This window comes from Odontesthes bonariensis, chromosome 10 (assembly GCF_027942865.1).
Source record: "Odontesthes bonariensis isolate fOdoBon6 chromosome 10, fOdoBon6.hap1, whole genome shotgun sequence".
Lineage (NCBI taxonomy): Eukaryota > Metazoa > Chordata > Actinopteri > Atheriniformes > Atherinopsidae > Odontesthes > Odontesthes bonariensis.
The window spans coordinates 12,812,565-12,836,064 of record NC_134515.1 but is presented as its reverse complement, the minus strand read 5'-3'; the positions used below and the strand labels follow the sequence as shown (position 1 = coordinate 12,836,064).

The following is a 23,500-nucleotide window of genomic DNA, read 5'->3' as shown; positions in this document are numbered from 1 at the left end:
CCTTCACAGAAGTTCAAGAAACTGTCACAGTACTTTTTTAATTTGAGTCAGGGAGACAAATTCATATTTTCTTTTCCACACATGTGGAATAAAAATAGCTGCCCATAGGAATACAGTTGCATTTCAAGAAACTGTCACCGAAGGAATGACTTCGGTTTCAACAGATGGAAAACGAGTGACGCACAACTGTCAACCAGCAGAGTTCATCTCGTGACTGACTCCTTACCTTCTGTTCTTATTTTTATTTGAAACTTCTCTTTGGCTTTTTGCCCCTTGTACGCCAAATGGATGGCAAAAGCAAGCAGCAACAACCACAGCTGTGTCTCCTTAGGGGGAAAAAAAAGTGAAAAATAGTACTTGAATATACCTAAACATCCATGTGCGACATAGTTTTAGCTCAGTTCGGCATCTTTTAATGTGTTTAGACTGAAAAATGTGCATTTCAAACTCCAAAAAGCCTATACCAATAACTTTCATAGCATTGAACAGCTGTCATTAAACACTTTCCCTTATGGGTTTATTGAAGCCTTTGATCTTACAGGTGTACCAAATGTGTATGAATCTGAAGGTGAAAACAGTTTTCCAACAAGCAGTTTGAACATTTTTAGAGAAATATTTTTTATGAAACCTATTTTCAACTTTAGGACGTGTAAATAAAAAAAAGGTGCCGGTCAAGAAAAGCCAGCGTATTGTGTGATGCATTGTTGAATTTGGTGCTTTCATGTGATTTGTGGAAAACGGCAAATACAGCCTCAGCCGCCATTTTATAAATTGTGTTCCTGTATGTGTGCTCACTGGACAAAAAAACTCTGGAGGTGTCTTGGTTTTCCTATACTGAGCTGCTAAGTGCTCAGATAAATGTCTAGCTGTAAAACATCAACCTATGCTGAATATAGGTGTATCTTCTATTCTCTTTCTTTAGCTATTCATGACAAAGCCTATGAAAAAGATGCCTGTGTGAAAAGCCATATGATTGACTGACAAAGGCAGTATAGACAACTTACCTCCTTACTTATTTCTTTCTCCCAACAGGCATCCCGCACTAAGACATATACACTTCAATTATACATGGGGACGGTGGGGGTGAAGACTGCATGCTTTGCCAGAGAAATGATCAATATTTCAGCTCCAAGGGGACCAAACATATCGTGTAGCAGCTGCTGCTTAACAGCTTTACACAGTAGAGTGGCACATCCTGCAATACGCAGCTATATACTGTGGGTGTGAGCATGTACGATTGAGGGAACTCGAGGGCCACAAGAGCTACTGCTGAGGTGACAGTAAGGAGAGATGAGAGCCTCGAGGAGGTTTTTAGCTGTCTGTATGCATGTGTGTGGCTTATTTCTACAGTGTGGGGTGTGTGCCAGTGCTTGCTTGAGTCTTACTTGACTGTTCTTTCTCCAGTCCTATTTTGATGTCTCTTTTCAATCCACACACAGACACTCAGATTCTCAAACGCACATACAAACGCGACCACATACAGAGAGCTTGTCCCAATAGTTCTGCTATCAGCCCTCCCCGGGGTCTACGCTGCGTGTGGGTTTGTTGAGACTGAAGGGAGAGAAAGATATTCAGTCTGTCTTGTACTTTGTTGTTCCAGGCTTTGACATGTCAATTCCATCTTTGCCTCTTTGTATCTGAAGTTTGACAGAGTGCCACTATTTTCTTCCTCTTCTTGTGGATTTCCTGCATCCCTGCGATATTGTGATGCATCTCCAGCATTCAGCCAGCACCCACGGTTTATCTGTGAGACAGGATTTGCCAAATGTCAAGAGACCAAAACTTGTGTGACAACTTAGACTTTACTCAGCAGGCGCTTAGATCCCTTGTTGGCAAAGCTGGGGATTTTGCAGAATTTTGTTGGAGTCCGAGAACAAAGCTGTGGACATTAGAGGCACTGAAGCAAAAATTGGGAAATTTGAGGGGGGGTTATAAGGGTTGTGCTGATTTTGAGATATTCTGCACTTGTAGGTATGTATTAGGAAACTGGAATCAGTATTGATGATGTTAATGACTGGGACTGTCCCTGTGACAACTTTACCGACAGGGAAATGTGAATTATGATGTCGTAGCTTTTTGTTATTAATTCCTCATTTGCCTCAGATCCCACTTGTCTGCCATCCAGGGTGTTTAACCTGTTTTACACTTGTAGGTCTGAGTCAGCATTCACTCTGCTTTCAGGACCGTAGGCAGTTTTCAAGATCTCCTCTTCTTCCCACGTCAATTTGGAGCCATTATCCATCTTTGTTACTGCCTGTTTGCCCCTAATTCGATATGTAGGGAATCAACATTCTTGTAGTGTATTCAAATCTCTCTCTATATATTTAAATCCAAATCTTAGACAACGTATGTGAAAACTAGTGTGGAAGTATAGCCAAAAATCCCCCAAAGTTCTCTCAAATGTAACAATTAATGAATTCATTAATTTAAGCGATTCATTCATTCAAAACATCCCAATGTTTCGAATGAACTATAAGCAACATCACTCTTTCCTTTTTCTTACACTTGTTAATGCTGGGAACTGAGGATAATAATTGATGGACTTTTGCAGAGGGTTCTGTGTCTGTTTTTAGTGAAAACCAGATTTGAACTGCTCGGCTGTTCGTGGTCATCATTATCTGATTCTTCCTCTTCATGTTGCCCTACATGTCTGCTATAATCGATAGCAGACAGATCTAACGCTGGCTGGCCAGACGGTCAACAACGCGCACAGTTGTAAGTCATAAAGATCTCGCATTCTCCAGTTTCCTAACCACGAACGTCCCAGGAAAAGACACAACTTTAAAGGTAACATACGTCTCTCCAAAATTGTAATGGACACCTTTAATACCTTCACAAATATGCAGGTCACCCATGCCGTGGACACTGCAAGTTTTGTGGAACCGGATGTCAGCTTTTCCCAAAGGCAGCTAAAACATGCCCTCAAAGCTGGAAGAAGAAGCAGCTAGTGTTTATGTGCATTGTAGATATCTGGCTTCCTCCTTGAGTAAAACAGTCTCAAGTTACATTTCTGGATGCAGCGATGGACTGTGTTGAGTGACAATGGTTATCCAAGGTACCCCGGAGACTATTATTATTATTATTATTATTATTATTATTATTAACCTTTATTTGTACAGGTAATCGCATTGATACACAGTCTCATTCTCAAAAGAGACCTGTTCAAACATACAATTAACAAACTGGTTTCAGACAAACGTAATCATCAATACAATTACAACTAAAAAGATTACTAAGTCAAAGCAAAATAAAGTACTAAAAACAGGAACGAGTTTCCAATTATGCTTTCTATTTTCCTAAAAATAAGGTTGAAACTCCTTAATGGGATCCAGCTTGACAGCTTCAGATTCCGTGGCAGCATTTCCCATGTCAAAGATCACACCGTGATCAATATTGCCACGCAGGCTATATTGATTGCAGTGGCCTAATGGTTTGGTATACAGTGCGGGCCAGAAGGTCATCATATCTAACAATGGTTTCTGGTCCTGGCTTTTACATGCTAAGCTACCCCCAGGCTCCCTTAATCGTTTCAGAATATCATGCACTGTGCAGGTTGAAAATAAGGATATATTTATGTTAATGCCAATCAATGAATATTTTTAATTTGTATTCATTTATGTTACAGAAAAGTAAAAACTAATGACATTTATTCAAGTAGTATTTTAGAAAACTGCCCACATTTTCTGGAAATGAAGTATGTAGAGTAAACTATTGGTTTATGAGATAAAGAGTTTTGCGTTCTCTTCTAGCTGTCTATGATTGAAGGGTGACTTTAAGCTGTTTATGAGCAGGAGAGGCATCCCAATATTCAATATAAATAAAGGATTTTTCATTTAGTAATTGCTTCACAAAATCTATAAAAAGTTGTGTAACCGAAGGAAGAGATATTTGAAAATGACTGTTCCATGAAATCTTGCTGGCTATAAAAACACATCACTGTCATCCTCATTCCTTTGGGGGATTCCACATAATTGGGCCGTTTCTTCTGTAATTGCTGTGGTCCTCTCATCTTTGGCTGTTTGTCCTCCACTTACTTCCTTTCATTTTTATTCTTCCTGTTTTGCCCTGATGACATAGCAAATAACTTTCCTTTGCTTCATCCACATTGACACCCGAGGCGACACGGCATTCAATGCCACCATTAACGCAGATCAAGCCTCTTTTCTTCCTCACACCAGTCACTCAGGTGATAGAAAAGAACACGTTTTCTGACCTCAACCTCTCAAGTCAGCCCCATTACACTTCATGCTTCAGGGTTTTATGTGCAGCCTCCTTTGCTTACACATCTTTTATGCGATAAAATGGCCTTCATACAGTGTATAGATGTTGAGCAGTTAATTCCCCCCCCCCCAAAAGTTGAAATCTGTCAGGAGATTGTGTTGAAGTCTATTTGATTCAGCTGTCACACATATAGTATGCATGGCACTCCTATCTGAATAGCTGCAATCCAGTGACATATTGGCCATAAGGGAGCCTGAAGCCTCTGTCCTTGTCATTTTCTCTGCCTCTCTATCATCACCACTGCCATCTCTCATCTGTCCTACTCTGGTGACAGTCGTAGAATTTCACACCAAGAGGATTTGAGATGCTCATACCCGCTGGTTCTGTCCCTGTAAAACGACTTACTGCATCTCTTCTTCTTCTGCTCTTTCTCCCCCCCCTGTCTCTTCTCCTCCTCAAGGCATTGGATATGCAGCCAAACTAATATCACACATCTTTATATACAGTCAATGGCATTAAAGTATTGCAGCCAAGAATCTGCCTCAAGGATGTGCTGGTTTTACTTCTAAGCCTTCATGAGCTGAGTTAGATGACTTGGATTTTTGACAACAAAGTCCTATGATAAAGGCGCATGATAAACAACAAATATAGCGGATGTTCAGCAGAAGCTCATGGATAAACTTGTAGAACACAAAGGCTGTTAGCTTTGATGTATTGTCAGCTTTTTGTCAGCTTAGGTGCCTACAGGACATATCACATACATGTGCAACATGACTTGCTCATGCAGGCGTGCAGACATGAGGAGCTGGCCTGTTATACCCAACTAACTACCACCTGAGTTCCCAGTCTTCCAGCCCATGTGTAGACTAAATGTAAATGCTCAGTTTGCCTTTCTTTGGAGAAGCCTAAAGAGGTTGAATTGGACCATGTCAGTAACACGCGAATGACTCTCAACCTCTCTTTGCAAAACTAATGCTCTTTGCTGTCTCTTTATTTTGTGCTATGTCTGTGATTCACCCTCTAAGTTGAGTTTTTGAATGGCAACCTGGAATAGCCATAGTACTATGGGAGGGTCATGATTGCACCAGAAGACAGTTATTGGACCCTGTGAGGATGTTTGTGTTGACAAGTTTAAAAAAAAAAAAAAAAATGCTAATAAAAGTCCCTTTCTCACCGGTTGTTGGTGGTGAGGTTGAACTCAAGCTACATGTCTCGTGATGATGATGATGCTATAATATCACACTTTTTCTATTCTTCCATCTTTAATCAAGTTATGGGGATTAGATATTTTCCACAATGAGAATAGATTGCTGCCTTGTTGACAGTCACCGCTGCGTATAGCCTCTCATTAGGGCCGACATATGCGGCGCCTGGTATTGTAGCAGATGTAGGCTTTTTTCTCAGTGATATCTCCCAGTGCTCTGGTGACACTGAAGGAGCTAGATCCCACAACAATGCCTGAATATACAGCTCTGTTGAAAATCTGTAGTTTTGATTGTTGTTCAACTTGGAGCTTCACTTGATTAAACTGACTTCAGTGTTTAACACCATGACTGAATGTAAGAATAGATGCATGTAGGTTACATGTGAGGTAGCTGCCATTGTAGTTAGATCAAACTCACAATTAAATGTGATGTGAATTTATGCCAAAGAATGTAAGCTGTGCTGTCTGTTTCAGGCGGTTTCTCATCTACTTTTAACAACACTTGGTCATTTGATGAACAGAACAAGTGCTCTGTGGAAAAAAACAGGACAAAAAAATCTAGAAATATATATGAGATGAAAACAGATAGCAGCCTTAACTGAAACTATGGGCACAGATGAATGCTTATGTCTCTCATAAGCAGAGAAGAGAGCAGTACAGCGGTATCTAAAACTCCTGTCGCACCAGTCGAAACAAAAATCATGAAAAACTTCTTACATCTGGCTTTTGTCCTCAGTGAAAAAAAACAAACAAACAATCTGCATTCATTCTCGAGTCAAATGTTGCTTTGTTAGTTACAGCTGTTTATGGACTCCAGCCCCAGTCGCCGGAGATGGAAACTGTGAGCTGACTGTTTTTCAGCTTCTTTTCTGGTGGAATCGTGTGAGAAGAAGGCTTCTGTCTGCAACTCGTGTCACTGGAGTTTGAGCCCCAGATCTCTGTTTACGCGGTGCTTGGACATTGTTTAGTTAAGGGTTAAGTTTAACGAGACTAAAGTAAATTATATGAAGTTAGTTAACTGGAGTTCATGTCGGCCTGTGTCAGTCGATCTTCAACTTTGATGTTGGTATATGGAACAGAATAATCTTTAATAAGACCAGAAAAGGGAAAAAAACAATGAAATTAACAAAGAAATAATGTAGGAAACTGGAGGCCAAATATGTTTTCAGTCTTCTTCCACCTGCATGGCTGTACTTCTACGGAAAGTTCATTGATTACAACATCCAAACTCAGGCTGAATCACTATTTTATCCTGTGGCTGCTCTAAAGTAAGAGCAGAGGACACATTAGAAGCCTTCTTTGAAAATATGCTGCAAAATAACATAAAGAAATGCCCTGTGAATCGTTGCAGAATCCATTTAAAACGACAGCATGCTTCACTGCTTTTCTTGAGCTTTGACTTCATCCCTCTAAATAAAACCTAAATGATTGTAAACTGTGTTTGAGATATTTCTTTGGTACGATTCTTTTTGTATTTTGTTTTTTTTCCAGAGATTTGACAAATATCTAATTGAAGTTGTATCAAAGCTGTGGAGTGGACAGAAAAAGAACCCGAGCTTTGATTTGGAAATCTGTCATGAGCAACGTCCACATTTGAACGGCTTTGAGACCGCAGAGAACATTTAAGTTTGAGAAAAGTTACTGAAAAAAAGAATGGGGCTTTTAGGTTGAAAGGAAATGAATTAAGAACCTCTGTGAAAGTAAGATTTTCAATCTTTGGGTTGTGAATGACGCACAACTTGGCGTGGAGGATATTTTTACTTTCTCAGCTCTGCCAGGGTTCGCTGCTGCAAGAATATCAGTTTCAGCTGAGCACGCCACCTCAGAGAAACTGAGGATTTCTGAGAAATTATGTATATTTCAGCTGAGAATAGATCAATTATATTGTCGTATTCATAATTGACTGAAAACAATGTTGATTATATTCCAGAAATGGACTTTTGTTGCAGCACACTGCAGCTTTTGACCCATCTTATTTAATGAAGCTCAACATCCTTGCAGGCAAGGCAAACAGCAGTGGATGTGGAAAGGAGTAGATAAATGACTTAATCAGACAACGATTAGAGAAGTATTTTTTATTTCCCATGTTTTTGCATTTGTATTCCACAGTGGTTGTGTATGGAAAACCAGTAATCCAAATTCTGATGTGGCCAAAATGTGAATCTCTCAGAGGCTAGGTGTTAAAGTCTATGGCTCTGTTTGACTTATCTAAAGATGGGCAAGCCCTGGCACTGTGGGCTTGCAGAAATTGGTTTCATATTTCAAGGTGGCTCAAGTCTTCGTATTGTCTCTCTAATTTTTTCTTTTGAGGACGCCATCATGTTCCTCTTTTTGGTTTTGAAAAATAACGGGCTTTGTGCTCCAGATCCCATGGATCAGAGAGAATTTGTGGGTCTCTTTATCATATTCAAGCCTTTGTGCACGTCAAAAAAAAAAGGGATGGCTCTGGCACAGGAAGCCTATTATTTCCAATTCAAGCACATCAGAGACTGTATACAATTGCATCTACCTGGCACGGACTACAAACAGGCTCCCGAAAGGGTTGACTGTCTCTAAATATGTTAGAAATAGCAGGTCAACCCCACCTCTACATGATCCTGAAGAGTCTCCTCATACACACAGAAATACCCACCTCCTGAATGGGGAATTTTTTCGTCTTGTATCCTCACTGAGTTTCTTCTCAAGCCTGGATTATTATTATTATTATTGTTATTTATTTTTTTTGTTGGCTCATTGTTGTTAGATTCCTGCAATATGGAGATCAACACCAATCTGTTTGGTTTGACCACAGAATCAAAAGCAGCACAACAGCTGGATGAAGCAAGGGTTTATTGATCTCTCAGAGAAGAGGATAATACCTGATAAACCGCAAGTTTCAACTGTAGAACAATTAAACCATCACGGTGGAATATTCTTTTCTCTCAGTAACACCCACACACCATGTGTGAAGTACATTTACAGATCATATCTATATGTAAATAGAAACCCTTGTATGGATATGGTGTCCTTTCACCACCTGTTTTGAGTATATTTTAAATCCTCTATTTAATTGTAATGATTTGTGACTGTCCATTACCAACTGCTGCTGTAACACATGCGTTCACACGATAAGAAAGTTGTGTCTTATCTCTTATCTCGAAGAGGTGAACTTGCAGCATCCTCGGGCAGCTGCATTGTTACCAGTGTCACTTTCTTGTCTTTATCGCCGCTATAATGGTTTGATTTGTTGTTTTATTCTCTATTTATCCTTTTTTTTCTCTCTAGTTGTATGTATTCACTGTAATCCCAGGTATGGATTACAATGCTCTGAAATACGATCGTATCAAGCTGACGTTGAAAAGGTTTTTGGTAATTGTGGAAATGTGTTTCCACTTTTTCTACAATCTTAAATACAATTACAATCTCCCCTTTTTAACCTGAGGAGACTGAAAAGCAATTGGTGCCCTACACAAAAGACAGATCTGAATAATTTCCACACACGCTATAACCCCCCCTATGTGTAGTCATGGCAACTTTCAATTTATTCTAATGGTGTACTTTTTGTAGTCTATTTCTGATTATTCTCCGTGTCCTCGGGATGCTAGAAATCACAGTCCCAATACATGTGTGTTATGTTTTTCATTTTGATTATCCTGAAATGACAGAAACAGTTGAGACTTCAAACCAAAGTGCTATGGGACTGAGCACCATCTGTGTTTGTTTATAGGTCGTCTCCCTGAAGCAATTCTCAACATGCTGTTTATTGGTCATTATTATTACACATGTCACATCACCCATCGAGATTTCTGTCACACAGAAAGAGCATGAATAAAGTATTTATCTACTCTATTCTATTCTATGTGCAGTCAGTGAAGCAAAGATCTGCCAATGTGGGATATTTATTGTTCAAATGTCTGAAAACTTTGGATTTATTCTTACTTTTCCCAGGTGTTAGTGACTTGTAATTTGTTTCTTTTAATGCAAAAGCTGGAATATGAACTAGTGTTGTTGGGATTATTAATCTCCTCCTTAAATTTAGCTAAAAGTTTAGAAGTAATACAGTTTTGCACAATTAAAGATTTTGTAAGGATCCAAGTTTAAAATATCCAAAGTTACAGAACAAAAGGAAAACAAAAAATTTGCACTCTTGTTTGAGAGCAAAAACATCCCGCAGAAGTTTTTTTTTGTAGCAAACGATCTTCTTGCATTTGTTTGCTGGCAGTTTCTGTTGTTGTTCCATTGCTGTGGGTTCAAGTTCTCTCTTCAAATGTTTTCTGATATTTGGGCCTACTGTAGGACTAACTTCTGGCCAGTATGAAACTGTCCATCTTTTCCTTTTCAACCACTCTCGTGTGCTGTTGGACATTTCCTTCAGGTTGTTGTTCTGCTGAAACATCAAGTATCTTTACCAAGTATAATGTTTTTTGGACATTGGGTACCACATTACTCTCTGAAACGCCTTGATAATCTGATTTGATGTTTCTTTGATACACTCGATGCGTGCAGAAGAGGCTCCGCAGCACCTCTGTACAGCTGTGCAGTTCCTTTCTTCATGGGCTCCATCTCATCGACTACAAAGAATTTCCTCCACTTCATTCCCAATAAAAAAGGGCTCCTTTTTCTGTTTTACTTCGATTTCTGCTGCCCGTAGACATCCCCAAAATGTGTCTTTTGTGTACTTTTTTTCCAACATTATCATTAGGGCTTTCTTTCAATAGCTGTGTCCTCACAGCCAAGGCTTTGATGGAGCTCATAGTATATGTACCAAACTGAACATTTGTGGATTTTGCTCCAGGTTACCCTGAAGTTATTTAAAGGTGATAGAGAATGGTTGAATGGGGCATTAATCCTTGTTCTGTGATGTGATATGTAGCCCAAAAAAAATTGGTTGGGTCTGTAATGGCTCAGAACCTCCCTAAAAGGCTCTCTGAAACAGCTGTTACTATGCTGGGTTTAGAATGCGTCGTTTGCCCTTATTGGCGTCGTTTCAGAGCTTATCTGGCAACCTCATTACGAAATGCAGGTAGGTGTTGGCGCTATTCGGTTGCCGATGCTTGATTGGCTGCCCTTGCTCTCACTGAAAACAGAGCTATAGAGTAATACACTGACTGGAAAGAAAGCTCATCAGAATCAGAATTCCTTTTATTGCCATTGTTAGTGAACAGTGTTCACTAACTAGGAATTTGCTGCGGCGTAAGGTGCAAACATGTAACATAGGATATAATAATAAAAAATAAAGAATAAAAATATATGAATATAAAATGTACAAGGTGTGTACAACAATACACAGTATCCAATATACAGAGCAACAACAGTGCAGCTTCATTAGTGCAATTTTAATGACGGTAAAGTGACTGGGGCAGGTTATGAGGTGATTATGAAGTGTTCATAAGTCCAACTGCAAGGGGGAAAAAACTGTTTTTGTGATGGGAGGTTCTGGTCCGAATGGACCGAAGCCTCCTGCCCGAGGGGAGTGGTGCAAATAGAGAAGGGTCAGCTGTGATCCGACCTGCTCGCCCCATAGTCCTGGAGACGTGCAGGTCATGGATAGATGCAGCCGATCACCTTCTCAGCGGAGCACACAGCTCGCTGCAGTCTGTCTGTCCCTGTCGGAACTGACCCTCAAAATTCCGCCTGAAGCCTGCTCGGAATCGTGCAAGCTTTGTGAAACTGTACTCCGTGAAATGCGCAGCGCAAAGGAAAAGTCGGCGGTTGTATGTACTGGGGATGCTGTTAAAAATAAATAAAAGCAATTGATCGCGAACATTGCTTTCCGGGGGAAGAATATGTAACGATCGTAGTCCGCTTTCACAGCCTTGGAAGGCACACCTGTTCCTGTTTCTCGCCGAAGGGGCGTGTCTGAAACGGGGTGGCTGTGGATTTGGGTGTGGGTGTGGGTGTGGGTGTGGGTGTGGGTGTGGGGGGGGGATTGCTGAAAAAGTGACATCACTTTTTCACAAAAACGGATTGGGGGATATTCAAAAAAGGGGGAGTACTTGAAACAGAGGTTCTGACACTTGCTGGCACTTCGTGTGTACTCCCCACAGCGACTCAGAACTAACACCAAAAACGTGAAAAAGACGATTTTGATTCTCTATCCCCTTTAAATATTTTACACAACTGTGTATTATCTGCTTCATGACTATGAAAAGTCTTGATAACGTTACAGTCGGATGTAACATGGATCTCTTTGATCTTTGGCCATTGGCTTGTAGCCTTTCAGGATTTAGTTTGTATGATGATAGCATTTCATAGATGGCTCTCTTTCTGTCACTGTCATGAAAATGGAACTGGAAACAGTCAGCTCCTGTTTGTGCCGTAGAGGCGTCAGTTATTGGTTAATTCAGGTCATGTGAACATGGCAAATTAAGCACAGCTGAGTCCTGATTGTTTTTCTGTTCTGTTTGAGGAACTAATTTGAGTTAATTTGCTGTTTTTTTTCCAGTTCTGTTGTATGGTACAAAAAGGTTACACATCATACACCCGCACCACCCATTTTCCAGTTAATAAAGGGTATGTATGATCTTTGTGTTACCCTTGATCATGATCTTATTAGGCTTTAAGATCAGTCAGTTATTCACTGACTATAAAGTCGAGTCTCATTTTCTCAAATCATTTGGAAGATGAAGAACTGTGGGAGGATTTTAAAATATCAATCTTCTCCAACTGGGTGGCTTGTTTGCTTTTACTTCGAGATGCTGCAGTTTGGTGTTAAACACATTTAAAATGATCATCAGAGTTACTCTATCAAACTCTTATCAGTCCATTGATAACTGATGATTTCATTCTGTACTCTATGCTTATGTTTTCTGCAGGTCCTGTACTTCCACACGTCTTTGCTGTTGCCCAGCACACTGTTGGTTCTGGAGCTGGTGTCGTTGTTGCCAAAACCAGACGGCTCCCATCAGGCGCTGGGAAGAGGCTTTACTGTCCTGGAGCTTTTTACCAACAGGCCAGAGGGTCCAGCCACTGATGGGGACAGACGGTGATTAGCCCATTCTTAATTACCACAGCCACGGATTAATGAGGTTTCTCATTAGGAGATTACCAAAGAATAGAATAGAATAGAAAAATACTTTATTCATCCCCCAATGGGGAAATTCAAAAGGACCGGTATATTTATAATGGAGGTTGACACTTCTCTTCCAGACAGTTTGTACCTTCTCAGGTATTCCACTCGCATTTAACATCATGTGACATATTTAATTACATAATATTTTCAATCCATGCTCTTTTTAAGATTTTTTTTTTTTTTTTGTCTCCATGCCAGAATCCCCATTGATTCTCAAGTGATCACGTGATTAGTTATGCATATGGTTGAGTACAACCATACCACCTGTCACTTAAATTCATGTTTTAAGAGATCAGCTCACAAGACTCCGCACCCATTTTATGCTCAGAATGTTTGGATCGGGTGTATAGATAGAATTCTCCTCCACTTTGATGCTTTTTTTCAGGACATTGATCCTCCTGCAGCTATTAATTTGTGTCCCATGTTGGCTCCTGTTCTGAATATTTTGTCAGGTTGCTGTTTTGATATTCCTGTGTTATCCTGCTGCCTATTCAGTCAGTCTCTCATTAGGTGGACTGACACCAAGTCCACCTTCTTTGACTGCAGCTGGTGTTGTCAGCTATTTCAGCACGAGCAGACTTAATGGGGTCCGTGTTTTGCACTGCAACCACAATTAGTTTTGAGTAGCAGCACGTCGACTATTTCTCCACCTGCTGCACATTTAAGTTGAAACAATCCTTTAGTGCGCAATGGATTTCCAAGAGCAATTCACCCAGCTGTGGTCAAATTACATTCCAAGAGGTTGGAGGTGGGTCTTGTTAGAGAGGCGGCTAGGTGACAAAGAGGACCGTCACAACAGCAACATGACCAGTCAACAGTTCAAGCCTAGCTGGTTAAAAGCAGCTGAACTTTCAAAACGTAATACCTGGCATCCTTAATCAGGCAATCAGCCGGTCAAATGCCAAATCGATTTTCCACGATTTAAGATTGTCAGCTCTATTCAATATGCTTGTTTTCAATTTATACCATAGGTTGAATCTTTGCCATGGGTCACCAAGAGGCCTACTCCATCCGCTGCTGAAGGACATTGCTGATTGTAAGGATACATTTTTTTCATGTACCGTTTACCAATTGTCACTGGAGTGATCCAGCATAAAAGCGGAGAGGGACACAGATGCATGGAGGGTTTAGCAGCATTTATTTCCAGGACAGTGGGGCTTCTGTTTTTCTGAGGTGAAAACATTTGAAACTACACAGTCTTAAGGTATGAAGGAGCAATCCTGGGTCTCCTGCTGCTGAAGCAAAAAAAGCAGAACTGCTAAAATGTAGGAAACATAAGGTTTATGGCATATCAGAACCCTCTCCTGTTACCATATCCCATCGTAAACCCTGAATGTTCGGTTTTGCAAAGTTGACAGCAATTGGTAGACACAAACATCTCCTATCTGATGGTTAGAAGGAATGGGACCAGGTGTTTTCTGGCAGTGATGATAAATCCTGCTGAAGCCACACCTCTGAGACAAACAAGACCGTTAAGGACCTGTTCCTGGGTAGCTTAAGTCAGTGTTTTACTTACCACGATACCCTTCATGCTTTCTTTTTTAAGGCAATTATAGCTGTACCTTCTTTTGAGAAGTTGCCCCTGCCTGCTAGAATCTGATGGTTTGGTTTTTATCATGCCTTCGGTAAAGATTTGTTTTTGGGGATTCTTGACTCTCTCATGGATTATTCTTTTAAATATCTGATTTGCTTCAGTTTGAAATTTGAGAAGAAATGTTGAATTATTGAGTTTTCTTCTGAGCCTCTTGGTTGGTGTAAATATGTCCTGGGTTGGCTTAAAACCAAGGCTATGAATTACAAAGCGCTGTGTTGCCCCACAGTATGAATAACACTGTGCCCAGTGAGAGCCAGAGTTCCTGTCTGGGCTATCATGTCACATTAATATTAGAAAACCTGCTCTCAAATGGACTCTTATGCTCGCTGAATAATTAACCATATGCCTGTTGTTTAGTGGAATGTTGATTCTCTGTTTTACAAGCCAAGTTGCTCCCCCCGTTGTTGTTGCCCTTTTATGGCCCAAAACCTTTTATTTTATTTTATTTGTCTTCATTCACCTTGAGTGTCATTGGCTGTGACAGGTGCACAGAGTCATTGTTTTCGTGTGTGAAGTTAAGAACTAAGGAGTGTTAATTCAAACCTAGAAAAATAAGCAAATATTTAAAAGTTGTTTTGCGCTGAAGTGAAACAAGCACATTCCTCATAGTCCTCAAAAAAACATCTTCTCGAGGCCGAGATTTTTGGGATAAAAATGTATTTGATACTTTCCTTTATTCATTACAGATTCTACATTAAGCACATCCACTAACTTTGCGTTTGAAATGACAGTCGCTCCAGAGAAAAATAGCTTTAACATTGTAATTTGTTGCAGATAAAGTGGAATTAAATAAAAAAATGGAGAAATTTAAGCCATAGATTTTCACGTCTACCACATCAAAGTCTGACCTGTTTCAAGTGGGCAGTGAGGCGCTGTACGAGCATGTGATGCGAGGCCCAAAACTCTAGTTCTATTGCACACGTAACCTCAGTCCAAAAGCCTTTTGATAAGTACACTAACTCTTCACCCTTGTGAACATAGCCTTTGAAATAAAATAAATCAGCCTCGAAGCTATTTATTTTCATCAAGTCAGATCAGCTGTCACCCTTTTTTTTTGGCATGCTGAGTTACATACTGTTGCATTTATATTTTAGCTGTAAAGCTTAGATCATGTTTCCATCAGTTCATTACACATGGCAACCACTGATCACAGGGGGTGCACAAGGTTTTAATTGCACAGAGGCTGTCAAAATGGGATTTTTCACATGAACAAAATCATAGCATGTTTACCGGCTAATCCGAAGTTTATGGGAGGGTGTATTACATCAGATTGCTGTTCCGCAGTTTTATGTTGTGCGGACAAGTGCTTGTGCATTTTGCACAATGAAAATGTAGGAAAAGATTAATAGAGTTTTAAAATTGCATACCTTACAGAGACATTCAACATGCTGATGCGAGTTCCTGAATAAAACATCCCGCAGAGCAAAGATGCTCTTTATGTAAAAACTAATGTAAGGAATTGGGAAACTGTCAAACGGGGAGCCACAGCAATGTCCACTGCAGATGAAACGGTCTGTTGGCACCGTGTGTGCATTTTTTCATTCAAACACAAATATTCAGCAGTATGAGCACACTTTGGTTGGTAATTGAGTATTGTTTCACGCATGTTGCTTTATACTTTTCAAAGGGATCGTGTGTTGGACCTCTGTGGGCACATTAGGTGTGATGTCCTGTGCAGTAACACACTTCACACACACCTTGCAACAGTTCTAATAAAAGTAGATTGTAAGCACTGGACACATCATAATTACAGATTATGTTTAATTGCAATTAAAAAAAAAACTCACTCTGGCTCCAGATGCATCCAAACTTTTTCAGCCTGAGGAATTTATCGATTAAAAGATCAATCGTTAAACTGGTATACATATGGAGAAAAAGGTTTCTTTAATGATTTGTTCCCAGTGATCAGGACCTCATGACAATAATCTCTGCTATATGATTATTAAAAAAAAAAAAAAGAAACAAGCCTCTGGCTTAATCTGTAAAAACAGACGCCGACTGGGATTCTTGTTTCTGTCAAGAATCTTTATGTTCTGTCTGTATGTATTTTTTTCTTTAATTTTATCTGCACTTCTGATTTGTTTAGCTGTATATCTACACCGAGTGTGCACTTTGCAAACATGGAGAATCTAAAGACAGAGGTTTTACTGTATCTTGCACAGCTTGTTTGTGAAGCCAGTCAGTCAAACAGCGCGGCAGCCGTGCTTTGCTATGAGAAACCTGCTTTCAGGCTCCATGTCATGCTGTCACACTACCCAAACTAGTCTCACTCTAAATAAGGGTGAAGCTGTGGTTCAGGTGGTGAAGTGGTCATTTCTCAATCAGAAGATGTCCGCTGACACCCTTGAGGGGTCATCTTACGATTGAAAGCTCCATTTTTAAAATCCTCAGCCCATCCACATGTAAAAATGTCCTTGGGCAGAGTCTTGCTCAAGAGCATTTATACATAAGCACTTTGAATCACCTTGTTGTTTAATTGTGCTATACAAATAAACTTGCCTTGCCTTACATGCAGATGGGCAAAATATTATTAGTAGTATGTGAGTGTGGAGAAATAAGCACCCTGTGAATGTTTCTTTGAATGGGCAGTTGAGATAAGTGCTTTTTTTTTAACCTAGATAAGGTTAAAAAAGGGCTATATAGGCGAGGTTCATTTTCCATTAATAGGATGAAACCTGAACAAATGAAACAGACACAACAACAAAAGAACTAATTAGAAAAAAGCGATTCCTTTGGTCTAAACATTGGGCCTTTTCTACTTTTCAGCACTTGCACACACAGACCAGTCTGTGCCAGGTTTGCAATTAGACTCACCAATAATTAAAGTAATCCAGGGCTTTTACGGAACATTAACAGGAATTTAGGTTGAGTTTGTGATGTAGGAACCTTTCCTGTGAGTTTGTTGAACGCCTGCAGCTTTCAGCAGGTCTACATGAGTGGATTTTTTCAAATGTGGTAAAATAGAGGTGACTTCATTGATAATTCACAACTATTAATCATTTCTGACACGCCGACAAGATTGTTCAAGACGTAACGCTAGATTGTGCTTATTTATGAACTGTTGCATTCATGTGCTACCTGCCAACCTTCCGCAGGGTGAGTCACAGCTACAAGAACCTTTTTCTTTTTCCTTTTCTCATATTCCTTTTGTTTTTCTGCTTTTTATTGAAATCACTCGATGTGTTATTATCATGAGCATGTTTGTCTCTCGTACCTATTTGCAGGGCTTGATTTCTGTAATCACTAAATCAACTAACCGATAGAATAAAAGTCTTTTCTGCCACTGTCGGATGAGAAACTGATTCAAGTTTACGTCGTTCTCACAACACCTTTCTTGTCCTCCTCAGAGACTGACTGTTCTTATCATATTCTGTGGTATGATTCAGTCTCAGATGCTCAAGAAGGCCAGTGGTGTTGCCATAGTACCTGAAAGACTTCTCACACACTATGTGTGCAGGATTGTTGCTGGTCTAACGATTGCAATAGTTCCACACATTAATGTCTACTGTCAGCTATCATCAGTCTCAGCACTTGTCTTGGTGGCTCTTGTGTTTATAGGGCTGTATTTAGCAGAGGGAAAATTACTTTAAACAGTGTCAACTTTAATGAGACAAGATCCTGATGAGTGGGTGGTAACCATCTTCTGTTTTCTCAGTTGCAGATGAGGTGCACATCAAAATCCTTTTTTTAGATAGAGATGTGATACAGATCAATTCCAGATCAATGTGACAGTGGATTGAAGGCCAATGTAGATTTCATGACAGCAGCACCAAGTATAGGGTTGGATTCGGTTTCCCCCTTCACTGAATGTATCACAACTTTGAATCATTTTGTTCGTTTACTCAATTGTTTAAAAACCTTGCTGAAAGAAGATCATATTGACCTGTAATTTCACAAGCTTACATTTGTCGTCTCGTTTCTTTCAGGCATTAAAAATACATCTAGGTGCTTTATGTTTTTAAAATTGACACATGGACACTTTTTTTTCTGTAGATAAAGCAAATATCGGTCTTATCATTTACAATGTGGAGCTTGTTTTCTGTTCCAAGGCCAGCCATTGTACTCTGTCTGCAGGAGTACTCGGATTCATCGGCGTTCTGTTCACTCTTAGCAGTCTTTGTCAAGCTCCTGAAAGATTAAAGAAACATTAAAGCATACTAAGTGGACAGAAAGAATAGGGGGTCGGAAGAGGAAATAAAAGCTAAGCCTCCTCTTAAGGTAGTTTGGATTTTTTTATTGGAAAAATGTATTCAATGTGTTCCTCTCATCATGAAAAGAAAGACAGATTCACTGAAAGAGTGAATGGTTGCAAGTAGTTCGAATCAATTTTTATAGTCGGTAAATGCAGGTTGGCCGTGGGTATTTAACATTTCTGTGTGATAGGAAATGGTAGATGGGATGTGACAGATGTGACAGATGTAGACATCCTGAATCTAAATCAGGATGTCCGGGTCAGCTTAAAGTTCTGTCAGCATGATAATTTAATAAACATTTCAAATTCAGTTACCTGCTCAGTTAAAGAAGGAACTTATGGCATTGGACAACAGAATGAATTTGTAATCGTGTACTGCCACTCGCTACCCGTCCCTTTTATGCACGACAATTCCAACAACCGAACTGATTCTCTGTTGCCATGCTAGCTCACCTTGCTGGTAGTGACTGTGTGCGTAGCTAATATCTTTCCTAATATTTTATGTCCCATTATCACCTGCTGCCAGCGTGGCTGATAAAGCTCCTAAAGGAGGTTTGTTTGTGCAGCATGAGTGAGGTGCTGTGTGAATATATTCCAGTATCGCTGTAGAAGCCTTTACACCATCCTTCAAGACAAGGATAAAAAGGATAGTATCCCTTTGACTTTTTAGGTGGTCAGTGGTGCAAGACAGACAGATTTGACTGGAATCTAGGCAAGGCAAGTTTATTTGTAGAGCACAATTCCTACACAAGGGAATTCAAAGTGCTTTACAGCTATGAAAAAATCAGAAGAATCACAAGATTGGTGGAGAAGAATGGAAGTCAAAACTCTTCTATTCTTCCAGAGCTGGATTCGGGGTCAAGAGGCAGGAAAGAGGACAAGGATGGCAAAATAGTGGAAGGAAGTTTCCCTGGGGCTTTGGAAAGTCATAAAGGACTGGAGGCAAAAACAGGAGCAGGAAACTAACAAGAAAGGCGGCAGTAAGCTCATTGGCTTGATCTAAGCCTCTTCTCTGAACCAACTGGGAGAAGAGGGGAAGGAGCAGACAGAAGAGAAAATGAGAAGGAAGAGGGTGCTGCACTGGGGACCTCTTAATGTAACAAACAGATGGTACATTGTGTTCACATTAGCATTTCTTAATATGAAGCAATAGCACGATGCATTCATTGTGTGTGTCTGTTTTTCGAAGAAGAAAGGTAGGTAGTGTTATGAGAAATTTAGTCACTGATTAACCAAAAGTCTATTTGTGGCCAAGATAAAGAGGTTTTTCAGTGCCTCCACTTTGGTTTAAAGCATCTTATAAAGAGAAAGATGAGACCAGAGCCAAGATAGGGTGGGCTGACCTCGGTGGTGCCCTGCGAGCTACTGCGGGGCCTTTTGGTTTTTGATTCGGTTTCTGAGATGCTGCGGTGGTGGTGCAACTGGACGTGGAAACTTTTTAATTAGGGCTCGGATAAGCTCATTGCCTGGCTTCGAATGAACATTGTTGTATTTCTACTCGACAATTGTGTTGACTAAAAGACATTTTTGTCTTAATATTCTTAAAAATTTAAGAATATTTAAAAAATAATGGTGACATCACTAAAATTGCTTTTTCCCTCCTTTTTTGCCTTTTATTTGGCGAATCAATTACACTCAATTCAATCAAAAAGATAAAATGGGTAGATGCGTTGATAAATCCAAGGTTCACAAGGCCAAACATCTGACATTTATCTCACGTAAACTGACACTAAATCCTTTATTATGTTACCGTGTGTAATATTACCCTTATGATGTGACACTCCTACTAAGAGGACACTAAAGCATACCCACTGGATTAGATCGTGACACTATGAGCTCTTGACAAAGTGATGGTTTTGTCCTGTGATGGACTGGTCCTGGTTGTAGCCCGGCTATGAAAGCCGGGTTAAACAGGTTAAAGCAGGTATAGAAGATCGATTGAGAGTTGGACACAAAGCTTTTTCTGTGTCATTGGTCCCGTTTGGAGAAGGCAACCACGGCCTACGGGAAGAATTTGTGGCACAAATAATGACACAACTGATAAATACTTCTATTTTATTTTATTTTTTTTTAGATAAAATGTTAAAATGTCTTTAACATTTGAAAACTTATAAAAACTCAACACGACACAATCTTCAGTTAAGATTTGCCCCCATTTAGTGATACAAGTTCAAGCCCACATCAGTCAATTTAAATTAATCTTTGTAAATTTGATAACAAATTATCAATATAATCTGTATATTTATGTCAGTGAAACAAAGACTAAAAACATGTTACTTTCATTTTCAGTTGTATGACAGTTATCATCCCAGGCAGCAATATATGTGTACTGTAAAAATATTTGGACTGTTAACTGAATTTGGCAGCGAATATTCTATAAATAGTTTTGATTTCTTAAAAAAGGAAAATCCAGTGCTCTTAAAGTCTGGAAGTTTTGCTTTTGAAGGCTCTAAAACCCAGTCCTTCTCATGCTCTCATCTGTTTTAGCCTCCTCTTTCCCTAACAACCTGCTCCCAAAACTACTGCTTCTGTTTTTCCGATGCTGAGCCATTTGTGTCCCCCCTCCTCTCCCTTTCCCCAACTTCCTTGGTTTCACATCTCTTGCCAAGTCACTGCTCGACAAACTCTGAGGTACCACATCACTGCTGAAAGGAAATTTTGGAGTAGTTTTTCTCATCCATGTACAGCATCTGACTGAAATTCAAGCTTGATGAATAATGAATAACAAGAAATAAATGATGAAAAAGAAGCCGACACCTGGGCACCATCTGCGTCACGAAAGTTCCATGTTTGATTTTGATTTCTTTCAGTTTCCACCCGAGCTTTTACTGTGTTTCGTGGGAAGGAGCCCCTTTCCAATAAGAGAGATAATGAGGTAATGGTAGATTTTCCCAAACCATTTATCTTTCATTCTTTTCGGCTTCAGAATTAAGTTCATTTTTCTTGTCAGCTATTTGAGAAAGCTAAAGGTTTTTGACCAGTATGAGTCACGTAGGGTGAGGAGAACACAGTGAAACACAGCCCCTCCCCCCCACACACAGTGACATTAAAGGGATAGTTCGCCTCTTTTGACATGAAGCTGTATGACATCCCATATAGCAATATCATTTATGAACATTGACTTACCCCCCGCTGCGTCCTGTGAGCCGAATCCCAGCTGAGTTTTGCGTTCCACGAAGGTAGTCCGGCTAGTTGGCTAGCGTCAAAAAAATAAAGCGTTTTGCTTCTCAAAAAAATATCCGTTCAAAAGAGTAATACATTTGCATCACAAAATGTTGTCCAGGAAAAAGTCAGACCTCACTTCGCTTGGCGCTATTTTTGCCTCCCTTGATATCAATGCGTCCAATGTAAAACTGTGCAGACCGAAGAGCAAACCGAGCACTCCCTAGCCACCTAGCGATAGCTGCACCTGTTACGGTGTTTACTGCTCGGAAGCAGGGGACTGCTGGGTCTGCTCTTCGGTCTGCACAGTTTTACATTGGACGCATTGATATCAAGGGAGGCAAAAATAGCGCCAAGCGAAGCGAGGTCTGACTTTTTCCTGGACAACATTTTGTGATGCAAATGTATTACTCTTTTGAACGGATATTTTTTTGAGAAGAAAAACGCTTTATTTTTTTGACCCCAGCCAACTAGCCGGACTACCTTCGTGGAACGCAAAACTCAGCTGGAACTCGGCTCACAGGACGCAGCGGGGGGTAAGTCAATGTTCATAAATGATACTGCTATATGGGATGTCATACAGCTTCATGTCAAAAGAGGCGAACTATCCCTTTAAAGATAAAGGTAGTGGTTATGTCCTGGAAATAAATAAAAAATGTTGAGTAGATGTCGACATTCTGCCATCCTGGATTTGAACTTTTTTTTCCAGTAAAATGTTGAAGGCGAGTAATAATATATTTAACTATTCCCTTTTTAAAAAAAATAATGCATATTATATCTTAGATATTTTGCAACGATAACGAAACCTGTTTTCTTCTTAAAAAAGACAAACAAAGTTGGCTTTATTTCTACAGCGCAGGTATTCTATTCTCAAGGTTACAAAGTTTTAGAGGAAATCAGCTCTAAAAAAATATAAAAATACCTTTAATTTAAAAGCTCATATATACAGTATACTGTAGGAACAGCAACTTCTGTGTGGTTTACATTCAGCACTTTTTCCCCAGACAGTGTTTTTTTTTTTTTTTCTTCTTCTTGCAGAACTGCATTGCCGTGTCAGCGTTTTTCAGTGCCTCCCTGGTTAGGAGTTATTTTGTAGCCTGCTGTACAAAAGGACATTGACTTATGTTTGTAGCAACCTGTGTAATTGCATTCATATTTGTAGGCACAGTCTGTGTGATCATGAACTTTTGGCGGAAAATGTGAGATGCATGAATCCTCTGTGAGGAAAAAGGATCATTCAAGCACGTATAAGAATCACTTCTGTGTGAAAATGCTCAGGTTGTATGATCAGTGTGTTGGAACAGAATGGAAACGAGCAGAGCAGGAGCGACTCTCGGCCTTTGCATGGGCGCAGACAGGATAGGATCAGTTTCGACTAATCTCAGGGCATAGACTCATGTTATGGATGATAAGAAATGACACAAACGTAAACCTGGGACTCTAATGCTGCGTCAGCTCTTTTCAGAGACACTGGTTCTGTGTGGCATCCACATCGGCAACCACATCGGCAACCAATGAGGGTTTATCCCTCACCAAGACATCTAACTCGTACAACAGAAGCATGGTTATGGATGTAGGATTAAATTAAATGAAAATGAAAACATATTTTATGTATCCCACAGGGAAATTATACTGTTGCAGTCATTTTTTTAACATTTTATTTTATCAAGCGGTTTATTGAGAGAAAAACCTAACAGCAGCGATAACACAAGCGGTCCTTTGATATAAAATCTTCACTTTTCTTTCTCTTATTTGGTGGGACCAAGACTTTGGTGTCAGAACTTGACGGGAATATTGAGTGTGAAAAGGGATTGATACAAGCTTGAAGTCCATTTGCCCTCTGAGCTTAAAGTCACATCTTGACTCGCTATTTCATCTGAATTGTTACAGGGTGTAGGATAAATGGAAGGCCTTGTGAGTCAGTATTTGTATGATGATGTATAATTTTATTGCATGTTAAGGCTTAAAGACCTTCTTGTCATTCTCCAGCAGGTTGCTGTAAAAAAAAAAAAAAAGACAAATTATTTGTATGAAACACTGAAGTAACAGTTTTTGTCTCTCTATCACTCTTTTTAA

General features: G+C 39.8%; 1 protein-coding gene across 1 annotated transcript in view; it reads left to right on the top strand.

The window, feature by feature from the left end:
- Nucleotides 1-23,500, top strand: part of nphp4 (nephronophthisis 4) — a 176,505-nt gene that overhangs the window by 11,105 nt on the left and 141,900 nt on the right. The window contains exons 4-5 of the mRNA XM_075476298.1: nt 12,220-12,389; nt 13,448-13,512. Of these exons, the coding sequence (XP_075332413.1) occupies nt 12,220-12,389; nt 13,448-13,512 (235 nt within the window). The remainder of the gene's footprint in view (nt 1-12,219; nt 12,390-13,447; nt 13,513-23,500) is intronic.